This window comes from Paramisgurnus dabryanus, chromosome 18, assembly GCF_030506205.2.
Source record: "Paramisgurnus dabryanus chromosome 18, PD_genome_1.1, whole genome shotgun sequence".
Classification (NCBI taxonomy): domain Eukaryota; kingdom Metazoa; phylum Chordata; class Actinopteri; order Cypriniformes; family Cobitidae; genus Paramisgurnus; species Paramisgurnus dabryanus.
The window spans coordinates 25,125,509-25,141,164 of NC_133354.1; the positions used below are offsets into that span (position 1 = coordinate 25,125,509).

General features: G+C 40.3%; 1 protein-coding gene across 2 annotated transcripts in view; it reads left to right on the forward strand.

Annotated features, from left to right (window-relative positions):
* Positions 1-15,516, forward strand: part of LOC135776626 (multidrug and toxin extrusion protein 1-like) — a 55,399-nt gene extending 39,883 nt beyond the window's left edge. For both annotated transcript variants that reach the window (XM_073812565.1, XM_065287463.2), the window contains 7 exons: positions 467-575; positions 691-766; positions 892-961; positions 1,735-1,867; positions 12,837-12,931; positions 13,695-13,868; positions 14,583-15,516. In XM_073812565.1, the coding sequence (XP_073668666.1) occupies positions 467-575; positions 691-766; positions 892-961; positions 1,735-1,867; positions 12,837-12,931; positions 13,695-13,868; positions 14,583-14,897 (972 nt within the window). In that variant the 3' untranslated portion in view covers positions 14,898-15,516. The remainder of the gene's footprint in view (positions 1-466; positions 576-690; positions 767-891; positions 962-1,734; positions 1,868-12,836; positions 12,932-13,694; positions 13,869-14,582) is intronic.
* Positions 15,517-15,656: the final 140 nt, after the last annotated feature.

Consider the following 15,656-nt stretch of genomic DNA (forward strand, 5'->3'; position numbering starts at 1 on the left):
TTCTGCAACATCCGTGGTGCTTTTGTAGGATTCCCAATACGTTGGTCATCGACATGACATCGACATGACGTTGAAGTGACCGACTGAAAGGGAACGGAGAAGGAAGGGAACAGAGATGTCCCGTCGATGAACGACATATTGGGACTCGCTTATAGAGTCCAATCTGCTTTGTGTATTTAGAAAGAGCCAATGAATATTGGCTTGCAGTATTTGCATAAATGAGCAGCAGGTGCAATGCATCACCAGTTTCTAGTTGAGGAGCCTAATAGACCTGGCCACCTCAGCTGTGGTACAGAATGCCGTGGTGACGTGACATGACGTCTCCATTCTCTTCCGTCAGGGAATGAGGGTTACATCTGTAACCGAGATGCTTCTTATGGAATTAAAGAAAGTATTTTATAAAAGAAGTTGTTTATTTGAATTGTTTATGTACATGACTGTGTCTCAATAAGCATGTTTTGTTTAGTTCCCACTGGGTGTGCACGCAGCTGCATGCGTTCGTGTAGGTAACGCATTGGGGGCCGGAGACACTAACAGGGCCCTGATCACCAGTAAAGTGACTCTTATGATCTCAGGTCAGTAAAACCCCAAAATATCCACAACTGCTCTAAATACAGATTTATGGTCTCTTTTCTTGCTGTATTAAGGGTGTATCACTTTTGATCGTGTATCACTTTTATTGGATTGCAGGAATTTTAGCTGTTTTACAGGGAATGGTGCTGGGTTCTGCAAAGTCTGTGGTGGGATACATCTTCACCTCTGATGAGTATGTTACTGCTGCCATAACATACATTAACAAACATTTTAGGATTGTGTCAAACAATTAGAAACAAAGACATAGATTGCTCATTGCAATGCTGTTTACAATATTTTATTTTACTATTTTAACAGGAGTATAGTGGCGATTGTCTCATTAAATCTCAACCTCTATGTTTTCCTGCAGTTTTTTGATGCCCTTGTGGTAAGTAAATAATAAAAGCCAGTGTTATTATGTTAATATCCCTACTGTATCTAAATCCCTGTGTAGTTATGGATGGAAATATAAAATAGATTAAATAGATATTGTAACCTATAATATAAAATAGCTTCTTTCAACCTTCCCTGTCAGAAATAATGCTAAAATACGTCCCTAGCTGTCACTGGGGTGGTACACTGTAATACATTTCCTGTAGTTATGCAGCTGTTTGCCAGAAATCCTTATCAACCTTTATCTGTTTTTGTTCTTAAGATTTTGGTTCCCAGAATGATTTGCATGAGGCTGTTATTTTAGTTGTATATATTTATATAGATAAAGACTTGTTAATGTTTCATGTTCGTTTAACTTTAAACAAACTAAATAAATTTAAATCTACAGTAAGTTACCTCCAAACAGCTGCCACTAATTCTGTAAGTTTTACAGCAATATGTAACAGTGTAACCTTTCAAAAAGTACACCTTTGCATTTACCAAAGAGGGCATATATTAATGGTGTCATACCTAAATGGTACATAATAGGACCCTTTTAAAGGGTATACTGCACCATTGATGCAATAAATACCATACAGTTATATATCTTCATAATGTTCTTGATGTTACATAGTAGTTTTCATCCACGACCTCTGTGTTCTGAGATAATGTCAAAATGACACTTTATAAGTTAAAATGCTTGGCATTTCTCCTTTATAAAACCTGAATAGAAAATCTCTACGGTTCATCTCTGTATACTGTTCCTGTATGATGTGTGTTGTGTTTTAGTGTGTGTGTTCAGGTATTCTTCTGGGTGCTGGGAAACAGAAGATAGCAGCATTGTCCAACTTAATCTGTTACTATTGCATTGGGTTACCGGTGGGAATATCACTGATGTTTTTGGCTGAGCTCAGGATACTTGGTACATCTCTCTCGCCTCAAAGATAACTACCAAAAAAAAGATTAATATATATTATTATTATAATACATTAGAATAATAATTGAGATATGTGGCATGAAAATAATGTAATTGCTATTGTTTTTTTATATTTGTGGATTGTAAAGCAATCAATGTGCACTGGACACTTTTTTGGAAGTTGTTTGATCATTCGGCAGTCAAGCTTATTCATTTAAAGAGTAACTAAACCCTAAACCAACTTTTTTAAGTTAATGATCTGTAAGAATGATGCTTTATTAGTACTGTTCATTGATTTTAGTACGTTTTTTGACATTTGGCTATAAAGTGTTTCAATACTACAATATATGGTGTAAAAACATCTGAGTGCTACCTTGAATTTTTCTATTGAATGTTGGGTCCAAAAAATAACTTGTGACGTAAGCAGATTCAAGCTCACCACACTCCCTTGTTACGATCTCACCACACACTAGTTCGTCCCCTCTATCTCCTTTGGGATCTGCCCACTTTTCTTGCAATTTTCAAATATTGCCAATGGGTGGAGTCACGCTCTGACCAGGGGTTTAGTTACGCTTTAAAATGTTTCAGTGTAAAAATTTCTAGTGGATTGCAAATTTGTGGTTGAATGTATACTATTTTTGTTTGCAAATGACAATTAAAATGTGCATTGTGTAACTTTTAGAAGGATAATGAAAATATAATATATATCTATAAATATAATATATATGATAACTATATTCTCAGTGGTGCATAAAGACCTTACATAATTAACTGTATTGTTTACCTTAAAATGAGCTGTTTTTACCTACATATACCGCAGAGTGACTACACCTTGTGGCGTGTTGACTTCATTCATAGAACCTAGGTTACCTACGTAACCCTCCGTTCTATTTCATCTCAGTCAACACGCCACAATATGGGTCAACAGTATACCAAATAAGGTCATGAGGGGAAAAATAAAAGTAGCTGGGCAATAAATGGAAAACCAATTTCTGTCAGTACAACCTTTTATTGGTTTTCACATAATACACAAATAAACCACCAGGCAATGTAAAACCTTGAATATTCCCAACATAAGTTATTCCTGTTCTGCCGTCTGCAGAACCAAAGGTGTAACTGTAGAAGCAACGTCCAGACGATAGAACAACGTCCAGATGATATAACTGTTCAGGGGTGCCTCCTCTAGAGAGGCACCCCTGAACAGTGCCCAGGAGGCAGCCACCCCTCTGGTAGAGTGTGCCACCACTCTTTAGGGAGGAGGTTTCCCATGTATTGGTAGGCTAACTCTATCTCTGCTTTAGTCCCTGAAGCAGACAAATAGCTGATCTGTCTGTCTTATGTGCTGAGTGCTATTAATGTACCCCCTCAGTGCTCTAACTGGGAAGACCAGATGCATTCTGGCTCCTTCTTTAGAGGAGTGGGGAGGGGCGCAAAAGGGTTTCAAGATCAAGGATTTGGAGACAAAGGAACAGGGCAAAACTTTAGGCAGAAAGGAGGGATTTGGAAGAAGTGAAATAGATGAGCCTTCTTCCCCCAACCTCAGGCATGCTGGGTGTACAGACAAGGCATGTAACTCACTGACTCTCTTAACTGAGGAAATTGCCAAGAGAAATGCTATCTTTAATGTGAGACATTCCAATCCCAATAAGTCTAGTGGTGCAAAGGGGGAATTTGTCAGGGCCTTCAACACAACACTTAGATCCCATGAGGGGATCAATCATGCTTGAGATGGGCACAATCTACAAGCCCCTTTTAGAAAACGTTTGACCAGAGGAGGAGAACCCACGGAGCAACCCCCATGTAGTCAGAAATAGCTGCTACATACCCCCTCAAGGTTGACTCTGTTAGACCAGATTCCAACAAGGATTGGAGAAATAACAAGATTGAGTCTTTCCCAGCGTAAAGCATAAAGTCGCCTTGTAGATGGGGCTTTAGCTGCCTGCAAGGTTGTTAAAACTGCCTTTCCAAAAGCTCTTGAAGACTCCCATCTTGGGGCTAGATGTGGAGCTTGTACCTCCCTGGATCCGGATGCCATAGCTGGCCATGTGCCTGAGACAACATGTCCTGCCTTACTGGGAGACACCATGGTGATCCTTCCAGCAGTGTCACCAGGTTCGGCATCCATGACTGCTGGGGCCAATCTGGGGCAATCAGCAGGACTTTGGCTTTCAAGATCTTCACTCTGGCCAGGACTGCTGGCAGCAGTGAAAAAGGTGGAAACGCATACCGGAGCTTTGAGGGCCATACATTTGCCATGGCATCCACCCCTAGAGGTCCCTTGGGCCACGTCATTGAAAACCACAGGGGACAATATGTGGTTGCTTGTGAGGCAAAGAGGTCCACCTGCGCCTCTCCGAAATGATTCCAGATGGATTGGACTATTGTTGGGTGGAGACGCCATTCTCCTGGCCTGGGCCCTCCTCTGGACTGGAGGTCTGCTGCAGTGTTTTCCTGGCCCGGTAGATGCACAGCCCTCAGGGACACCCCCTGAGCATGTGCCCATAGCAGGAGATCTCGAGCTTTCCTGTGTAGGGATTGTGAGCGTGTCCCTCCTTCATGGTTTATGTAAGAAACCACTGTGGTACTGTCTGACCTGATCATTACATGCTTCTCTTGAAACCGAGGTAGAAAATGTAGCAGAGCCCGGAAAAACTGATTCCAGTTCCAGGAGAATTATATGGGTTCCTCTCAATGAGGCCTCCCATTGTCCCTGAACTGGATTTCCTCTCCAGACAGACCCCAGCCTGTATGTGAGGCATCTGTTGTTAATGTCTCTCTTGAACATTGAGGGCTCAGGACAACTCCCTTCTTCAGGCCTGGAGTTGACAGCCATCACTGGATTGCTGGAAGACAATTGATATTCCTTTGAATTATTCGTTGTCCATTTTCGTATGGGCTTACTCTGTGTGCTCTCAACCATCGCTGTAGTGGGAGCATGTAAAGTAGCCCCAGTGGCACCACCTGAGTGGCTGCTGCCAATAGGTCAAGCAGCCTCCGGCCAAACTTCACTGTAACCTGTTCTCTCTTGAGAAGCTGGTACAGACATTGTTTCAACACTGCCTGTCTCTGTGTAGTCAGAGATGTTTTCATTGTCTTAGAGTTCAAATTCAGTCCCAGGTATGTTACTACCCTGGTAGGGGTGAGACAACTCTTTTTGCGGTTCAAAGACAGCCCTAACACTGCATGAAAAGTGGAATTTTCGTCAGAATGTGGCACTGTAGATTGTTGTGAAACTCCAAGTATACGACTGCGCATGACAATTTGCAGCCAACACCGAAAACTGCCGTAAGTTGTCAGAAGTTGACGTGGGTCTTGCTCTGAAGTTTTCCTCCCTTCCCCTAATTCTAGGGGAGGCTTTAACATGTAAATGAACATGCTGTGAGCTATACAAATGCAAATGAGGGTAGCAGCTGGGGGAGTTTTACTCAGGTGACATTCTGAGAGGTTTTAAACTTTGATTTTAATAAAATCTCTGGTATCAGTTTACAAACTCTTAAATTGTAGCTTGAATTGATTTATTTTCAAAGTATGCTACACTGTTAACCCAGATATTGTCTTAATGATGTAAACATTACTTAATATTTTGAGTTTTGGACATATACTTAAAAATATATTATACCCATAATCCTTTGTCCCTGAATATTATGATTATTTACGCTTTTTTACAGAATTAAGAACTAATAAGAACTTTAACTACTTAAATATTTGTTAAAATGTCATAGAGGTTTATGCTCTAATATTATTCATGTTGTTTAGTTTTAAATGATAAAATACCATTTTTGTTAATGAAAGTCACCGTTCAGGTGATCAGTGTTTATTGACATAAACAGCACATTGTATTGTATTTTTCGCAGTTTTGTGTGTGTTTCAGTGGAGAATCAAGTTTATTCAATGACTGACTCATGAGTTTTGTGTTATAATACCATTTATAACACTAAGAGAATTATAATTATAAATGAATTAAAAATAGAAATTCTTTCAACTCAGTTAACTAAGCGGAGATGTTGGACAGAGTAATTCAAAATCATCTTTAGGTTTAATGACAATCATTTATCAAAATATTTTCTTCATCATTTATCACAATACTTTCAAAATATTTTTCCCTAATTTTTTAAAACTATCCCTTTAAGTAGATTCAGTTTGTCCAGGCTAACAGTATATATTAATATCTCTGTATGTCATTAGCAATAACCAATGTTAGGTAAAAAAAAAAAGATACACAAAACCATTTATTTCAACAATTTTAATTGTTTTAACAGAGTTTTAATCAGGCTCAATTTGTGCATTCTATGCAAACAACATGTCAAACAACAAAATGTCTGTCTGGAAGGGAATGAAGCAAGGAAACGTGTGCAATTACATCACAGCTCAAATACTGTGCATAGTGGCATGACTACAGTTATTGAATTCACATACTGGTAATCCTGCCATACTTGTCCATCATATACATCTCCTAACACACCCTTTGGCATTTCCCGCTTTCGCCTTTCATCTAATTTCTCTTCAAATCCAAGTCTTTTAACAAGTCCTCCCAGAGACTGCACAACACTCTTGTATCAGTAAGAACGTATTGGATGGACATACTCTTCACCGCTTTCTTAGCAAGGCAGAGCCACATTTCTTCCTTAATGCAGACCTCTGCTGTGGGTGAATGTAGAATGGGATGTGATCACAAGTCCTGCAAACCTTTGTACCATCCCGTCTGAGCTCATAGGTTTCAGTAAGCATGTACACTGTCATACATTTCGGACAAACCACATACTGTAAGAAGTCGTCACGGAGGATACCAGTCAATTTCATCATGCCCAAAAGTTTCATTAACAAGTGTTCTGGTTTTTCACTTCTGGCCTGATCACTTTCATGCTCCTCCCCATCTTGTATGTGAGGATAGGGTTCACTCTGCTCCTCAGCAAGGATTTCCCCCTCTTCATCCACATAGTCATCCTATGAAATTTTAAAGGACATATTTAAAACACATGCAATGCACATACTCAGCACCACCATTAGACCATTAGAGATGGAAAAGCCCATCGTTAATATGGCCATTTGAGATTGAAAAGTCCATCATGAATGTGGCCATTTGAGATTGAAAAGCCCATTGTTAATATGGTCATTTGAGATTTAAAAAGAACATAATTAATATGTTCATTTCTCATCAATAGGGCCATTTGAGTATGAAAAGATTTGAAAACTGTAGTTGAAAAAGATCATGTGCATCTCAAACAGCTAGCTTTAGTGCAATGAACCAGTTAAGTACTTTGTGGGAACTTCATCCACTTCAACTTCATTTTAGGATTTTTTAATACTTTATAAAGTGTGTTTATACTTTAGTTGCTTTCATTAGTTAACTAACAGAAATTTAAGAGTGGAAAACAATCATGTGGGTGAAAATTGTTAGGTTTTCCCATTTCAGCTCTGGATTAGCATGTATTGAACTTTATACTAGTATATCCAAATGTAATTTCATGCTTACCACACAACAGGAGATGTCCAGGAAAAGACGAATGCTTTGGTCATCTGCTGTTTCGTCTGAAAAACAACAAACAGAAGATAACGTTATGCATTATAACGCGATATTCCTATTCAATTATAATTTACTATTAAAATAACAACAACAGTGATAATCAACCACATTTAACTCCAACGTTTTTGTTTAACTTGTTGATTTTATTTTACTTTACTTGTTGATATGTTTTAGTATTGTTTAAAATGATAACATACGTAAAGCAAGCCAAGCTTATATAAAAAATATGTATTTATGCTCACCGTTGTCTGAACTGAAATTCGCTGGGTGCGTTTCTTCAAATTCTTCAATCACTTCTTTTTCTGGGTCCTCGGAGTGCATTTCACTTTCACCAATCTCTCTAACTCCAGTAAAGTTATCTTCCGGGTCTTTACACATGACGGGACATCACTCACAGCGGATTCATGACTGGGTAGCAGCAGGCTCTGTACGTTATCTGACGTAGCCCTTTTGGAATTTTTTCTCCCAAACTCCATTTTTTAAATAGCGCTTTCTGTGGTCAAAATACTGTGTATGACACACTTCAGTGTTGCAATGTTTACAGAAGCGCCGAGGTCGTTTCTTCAGTCTTGGGACTTACATCTTTCAACTGACAGCACACTGTGTTGATTTCACACAGAGCTTCCGGCACATCGCGTTTGTTGTTTATATCATACGCATGCGCACACGTCTCACAAGATTTTCCTTATATCAATAACCTCGCATGTGATTGGAGGAGCCCGACAGGCTTCTCGCCTTCTTCCAATCATGTGCGAGGTCATGGTCACGGCTCACACAGCAGTGTCGACAAGCGTAACAGACGTTTGGTTTGGTGTTTGTAACTCTCCAAGAAGAGCAGACGGGTGCACAATCCCAAGATTGCGGTAAGAATAATTTTATGTATAAGCATATTTTTTGAAGTAGCCCAAGCTGTGTGTTTTATAACTAAGAGGTGTTTTTTGTCTTGTAATTTTTAGGAGGCTGTACGGCGTCTCTGAGGCACACTGCAGGCGCTATGAACCAGAGCAAAGGTAACGTTACGATTTAAAGAATATGTTTTTATTCTTGTATAAGGAAATAGATACGTTAATAGATCCGAGCTTAAACCCACACATTTTGTTTTCACAGACTAACGTCGCCTCATAACAAAGCCGTGACCTCCGATTTGCTTGGGGCTATTTCAGCAAGTCCAGATTTACTGCTGAGAATGACGACATTGTTTGTAAGTATAACTTCTAATGTTTTTCCTCATTTCTTGTTTAATTGTACCGTGACTATTTTTATTAATACCAGTCTCATTTAATTGTTTTCCAGCTGCCCGCAAGACGTGTTATGAGTCGGTACGCCGGAGTTTCAGATACAAACAACCTGAACTCGCATCGCAGGCGGAAAATGCGAAAAGTTTAGCTCGGAGTCGATCCAGAAGAAAAATGGTAAGATTTATTATATTAGATCAGTTTTTTGTCAATGTGAGTATTTTTCAGGTCACTTATTGTCCTTATTGATTGTATTACAGTTGCTGGAAGCGAGACGAAGTGTGTTGGCTGAGGATGAGATGGACATTTGGAAGTGCGCCACCATAGATCTCATATCTGATGAGGAATACGGCATTGTTGGCGGGGTGTCTGGATGGATTGTGCGGCCACCGCCCTCTCGCAGCCTGGAACTCTCCGAGCTCTGTGCCACGCTGCAATCCAGATTAGAGGCGATACCAAAGTACCGGGCAACTCACCATATACGCGTGAAAAAGTGACTTTTTTACAACGTTTTTGAGGTTTTTTTTCAACACTTTGAAAAAGATTTTTAGGGATCTTTCCCGAACATCTTAGGCACTTTTTGACGTGTTTGGAGTACAATATAAGAGACATTATGCTGCTTTGTACATAGTTGTGTGTTTATAAATAAAGCTCTTTCTTTGAATAAACAGCTGTGTGTTTATAAATAAACCTCTTTGTTTTCTCTTATATTCCTTGATGTTGTGAATAATGTAGTACATAGCACAATGACATTAATATATAAAAAATGATAACATAAATTATTTATTATTATTATTATTATTATTTATTGGGGTTTACATTTATAATGAGCCAGGGTGCCCAATAACCCCCCTCTTTAGAGTAACGGCCCGACTTGAATTTACTCACTCGGTATTGGCTGAAGCCACTACTTTTAAACAAGAAAAATCCCTTGTGATTGGCTTGAAGTCATCTGCCAACCATTCACGGGGGATTTTACTTGTTTAAAAGTTGTGGCTTCAGCCAATACTGAGTGATTACATTCAAGTGGGCCGTTACTCTAGTTTTGCTGCTATTCACATGCTAATTAGGCCAGAGACGCTCTAACTGGCCGGCAGAGATTTCGCTGCTATTCATATGCTAATTAGAGGCATCGCACCCGCGCGGGGCTCTCCACCTACGTCATGGTTCGTTTATGACGATTTGTGACACAGACAAACGCGAAGCTCGCTGCTGGTAAATTGAGGAAAGCTGCCGAAAATTCGGGAGATTTTCGGGAGCCTACAGGCGCTTACGGGGACGAAAATCCCACTTTTCATGCAGTGTAAGTTCTGTAAGTGGGCCAGAACCAGCTATGTGTTCTGCCTGGCCTGCTGTTCTGTAGGGAAGCAAATTAACCAGTCGTCTAGGTAATTGGCTATTCGTATGCCCTGGCACCGAAGAGGAATAAGGGCAGCATCCATACACTTGGTGAAGGTCCGGGGAGCTAATGACAGGCCGTATTCGAATGTGTTGCCTTGAAACTGGAACCTGAGATACTTTCTGTGGCTCTTGTGAAATGGGATGTGGAAATAAGTATCCTGAAGGTCCACTGTTGTGAAGCAATCGCCTTGTCTGACAAAGGTCAACAGGGTTGAAAGCTAAAACATGTGAAAGGCAGCCGCTTCAGAAGACAATTCAACTTTTTTAGACTGAGATTGGGTCGAAGGCTCCCATCCTTCTTTGGGATTAGGAAATAAGTGGAATAAAACCCCTGCCCTATCAATTTTCCCAAAGGCAGGCATGTTATTGCTCCCTTAACTAAAAGAACTGAGACCTCTGCTGCAAGAGACTTGCACTGTATTTCCTCTCCTAATACAGTTGGGACAATACCTTGAAAACTGGGTGGTCTGGACCTGAATTGGAGCCTGTATCCAAACTCTAAGGTGCTTAGCACCCACGGACACTGGTGCATTTGCGCCAGTGGAGAAGATGTTGATTGGTGAACCGTGGGGCCGGAGGTTGGTAACCGTCACTGACGTCTTTTTTTGAACACTGATCGTGAGAGATCTGCATGGCGTTTCCCCCGAAAGGACTGTCGAAGTCCCTGGCCTGGTCCAAATGGTGCCCTTTGTGGAATAGCCTGGCGCTGACTTGTATAGGCCTGGTTGGACTAATATGACTGGGCCCAACCACTGCTGCCAGCTGAAGTGTGGGGTGCCCTAATAGCTGGTGTTTGACGCAGAGAGTGTGTCAGCTCCCTAGGTTTACGGGACTACTCCAGGGCCAGCTCTGAAGGGGCCCCAAAAAACTCCCCAGGTATTATTGGAGCTGCAGATACAGCCATGCAGTCTTGGTCCAAAAGATTAGCCTGGGACATCCACACCTGGTGGCGAGCCTGAACCATACTAGCCATGGACTGACCTAGAGCCTGGGCATGTGCACTTGTCCCTCGTATTAGCATGTCCACCACCCGCAAAGCCTCTGACCAAGCCATTCACCTGCCAAGGTGGAAGAGATGTCTTGCAACAAATTTAGTAAGGAGAGAATTAGTACATGCAAGCCTTGCTGATAAGGCAGAGGCATGATAGGCCTTTCAGAGCTGACTATCGATTAGCCTGCAATGCTTGCTAGGGTGTGTGGCATCCCTGCCAGCCCTTGCAGTTGCATCTGCCAGTATAGAAAATGTGGGTCCAATTTGAGGAGCTGTAACAAGCCCGTAGGCTGCTGCTCCTGCTAGGTTACCTAGTTTTGTCCTCGGGAGAGCAGTAGAACTGGGAGCCTCCCATGAAGAATTCAACTCTGACACAAAGTCTGGAAGTATTGGCAATCCCTCTGTTTTCCGGCGTTGAGAACCTCTGTCAAACACAGAAGTTGATGTAGAGGCAACCTACAAGATCTAACTACAAGATCTGAGCCTTGAGAGGCCACATCCCGTGATCTGATTCTGAGATGTCCTCAGGTTCTGATGGCATTAAATCCTCATCCATCGCAAACTCTCCAGAAGCTGCAACAGACAGCTCATCTGGGTGGCGGAATAGATGTTTAAACATCGGTTCTCCAGGAAATCCATCCTCTTCTGAAAATTGCTGAGCCTGCATCAAATCATTCAGAGTTTTTTTGCATGCCTTGCATTTGCCTCTGAACTTGATTGATGTCCTCATCTGCATGCTTGCGTTTGCTTGCATGTTTGCATTTTACTCCTTCCTCTCTGGGATTCTGAGCAGGCCCATGTACCACCTGGCCTGCAGGAATCTCTGTAGGTGATTCAGTAACATCTTTGTCCTCTTGCATTTTCCAAAAGGAATTAACAAACAAAAAAAACAATCCAAATGGCATTCGTCTTCACAGACAAAGTGGCCTTTCTTGGATGATTGTATAATAATCACAAGTGTAAGTGCTCCAAAGTGATAGCTTTCACCTTAACAGGTGAAGAGGCTTATGTGGCTAACTGCAAACAAAACAAAAGGCATTCCTTTAATATATTGAATTACACTAAACACACAATTTTAAGTGACACTAGTAATTCATTCTCCTTACTTACCTTGAGCAAGTCCAAAAAGCTGATCAATGCATGTCAAGTGGTAGCATACACCCTCATGGGTAAAGAGGCTTATTAAACTAATCAACAGAAATGTGGCACAGCCAACACAGTAACATCCAACTTCACAGGCGAAGAGGCTTGTGTTGGACAGAAACAAACAAATAGGTAGCAGAGTCTTACCATCAAACAGCTCAAACAATAGCCAGGAGGCAAAAAGAGAAAGAGGCAGCTAGTTAGCACCTGTATAGATGATGTTAACGAGCGGGGCATGGTTAATTTGGAATACCATCTACTGAAAGCTCACCCTTAGCAAGGCTGCCCCATACTGTGGCGTGTTGACTGAGATGAAATAGAACTCCTTACATGAACTGAGCCATTGGTTGCAGTCTCACCACTAGATGCCGCTAAAAATCTATACAGTGGACCTTTAGATATTTAAAGAAATGTTAATATCATAGGAACCATAAATATACTGTGTTTAAACTTTGGTCAACATGATTTTGCTAAGTAGGACATGTTTCACATCATTGGAAGTCCTTGAACAACCCTTGTATCAACCAACCAGGTTGCAGAATTACAGTAGAGTCAATGTTTAGCCTTGGGTTTTGTATACATTTTTTATTAATACAGATTAGGCAATCAGTTAAACAGCACCTAGATAGTGATAGCTCACTAAAACTAAAACCCACTTTGTTATTATTTGCACTCATTCAGGTTTGTGGCTTGGCCTCTTGATTTGTGTCATTATTCAGACCTGTTTCTTCACTACTCTCATCTTCAAGCTGAATTGGAAGAAAGTGACAGAGCAGGTAGGAAGTCACATGTGCACTGTGTTTTTATGAAAGTATGTTCAAAGTGTTTGATAACTATAAGGCCAGATTGATCTCAAATATAATACATTGGCAAAACATAATTCTTAAATGCACAGCACAATTCACATTCATTAAATCAGATTCGTCAATTCAAAATGCAATTCATAAACACAAAGAAAAGCACAAACATTTTCCCAAATTCTCACAAAAATGCATCCCACACAAATACATTTAAAATGTTTTTACGTTCCAGCACATCATGAGGCGTCTATGTATATAATGTCTATGAGAATCCTAACAAATCTCCAAATCCAATGTAGATGCAGTTTTCTGCATAGCCAGTTTATTGATTTGCATGTATCAAACGCATGAAAACAGGTTTCTATAATAAAATAAGATTTTTGATAGTTATTCACTTATTCTGTTTTGGTCTGTTTTCTTGATTTTTCTGCTGTTTTTTTTTATTGGCATGCGTTAATGTAACGACAACATTTATAAATGTGTGATGATAATTAATTCAACAACATGATATATACATATTTGTAAAAACATTTTAAATGTATTTAGGTGTGTGATGCATTTGTATGAGCATTTGAGGAAATATTTATGCGTTTGCTTGTGTGTTAATGAACTGCATTTTTAATTGACGGACCTGATTTTATGAATGTGAATTGTGCTGTGCATTTATTAATTGTGTTTTGCATATATGTATTATATTTGAGATCAATCTGGCCTCATACATAACTGATATATTCTGTAGGCCCAGAAACGCGCAGGCAAACATACAAAGGTGGTGTGTGTGCCACAAAAACCATTACTCGGGCAGTCTGTGGTTGATACTGTGGTGTCTGAAGGGCAGGGCGATGAGCAAACACCTGACGCTGGAGCTTCTGCATGTATTCCTGAACCCTGGGATGACATAACTGGAAACAAAGTAATTAAAACTTATTCCTTTTATTATTTTTCATATATACACCAATGAACTATAACATTATCACCACCCCTAGCCTATAGAGCAACGAGCTCACCTGGTAACCAAATGGTGGCATGGGTGCAGTATACTGTATGTAGCACCCAAGGATCTGCTTTCATTTAGTAGAGTGTTTGTTTCCGAAGGGGTGAAGCTGTCGATTTATCAGATTTTGATAGAGTACAACTGAAATGCCACTGTGTCTTGGAACTTCAATTTCAGAAACGGCAAGCCTTGTGGGTTGTTGTGCCCTTTCTGCTCGCCATTGCCAACAATGCATAAAATACTCTGACTTAAGATTCCTGGTGCATCATCTTAATGGTCAAGCATTGATACGCTGATTACTAATAAAGCTTGTTGGTATCAATGGGTTAAATTCTGAGTTTTAATCTATAAACAGCACTTGACCATAGCAGCCCACGTTCTTATAGGTGTGTGAGGGCAGGTGTCAATAGCACCTACTCCTTCTGTATGGAAACTACAGAGGGTCCAAGGTGTCTGGTACAGTCTGAATATCTGGATGTACTGCATAATGATTTTCTTAAAGCACTTCATCACATAATGGAGAGTATATTATGAGAGAATTTTCAGATTTGGGTGAACTATTCCTTTAAGTCCAAATAGACTTCCTGTGCTTGATAACCTATTCAATATTTCAATTATGTTTTGCTCCATTAGGGCCAGCTATCAAGTAACAGCTCTGAAGCAGCCATCTATGTGAAAGTAAGCACACAAGAGCAGGATAAAGCTATAAGTGGAGGACAAGCAATGGCAAGTGAAACCAGAGAAGCTAAACCTAAAGTCCTGCTCTCTATGAACCAGCTGGTGTTGAGAAGAGGACTGATTTTGCTTACTGCTGTCCTGATACTGATAATAGGAGTCACTGTCCACATAGCCTGTCCTCCTCCAGAGCCTTACCTTCAACCTCACAGCAATCTAACAATGGACTGGACGAATTTTTCCACTCCCAACACTACAGTAAGCTCACTGTAACTATTGGTGCATTTTACCAAGACCCCCTTTCAACAAATGTGGAACCACAGTGCTTCAATAATGCTGCTTATTCATCCAATCCGTCATTGGATTTAAAAGAATCTTATATGAACTCCATAATTAGTGGAAGATACAAGTCTGGTTTATAGACTAGCAGCTATTTATGGAGTGAGGAGAGCATTTATCTAGGGCACACTCCCGTTAAATATATAATATAATGCACTATAAGGTTTAGTGTTTAATTTTTAAGGTTAAGGAATGTTTTTTTTTCTTTTTTTCCTATGCTGAGGTGACAGACTTTACATTCCGCTGACTTCCATTAAAAAAGTATGCAAATGCAGCAGACCCAAGCATGTCCAAAAGTTTTTGCACTTCAGCATGTTTTAAAGGTCAAGTTTGGTGACCAATACATGATGATACTGTACATCACAGTGTGACCTTTGCATGTGTCAGGAAAATAACAGTATATTACAAATCCCATTTTGTACAATAATAACAAAAGCAGCAAAAAAAATCTAAATCCATGATCTGTGAATAAAAACCTTTTCATATCCAGTTGCTGGACGGTGATCTTTTGTGTAGAAATTGTGCATGCTACGTGTCTAGTGTGGATGCAGCATGGGTGTCAGATAGGGTGGCCATTCGTGCCAGTTCCGCCGGACACGTCCCGAACATGTTTTACGGGTTCATTCTCCGGAAGTCGCGTTGCTCGACCCCATACGTCATCGAGGTTCTCACATTTCAGTTAAAATACATTAG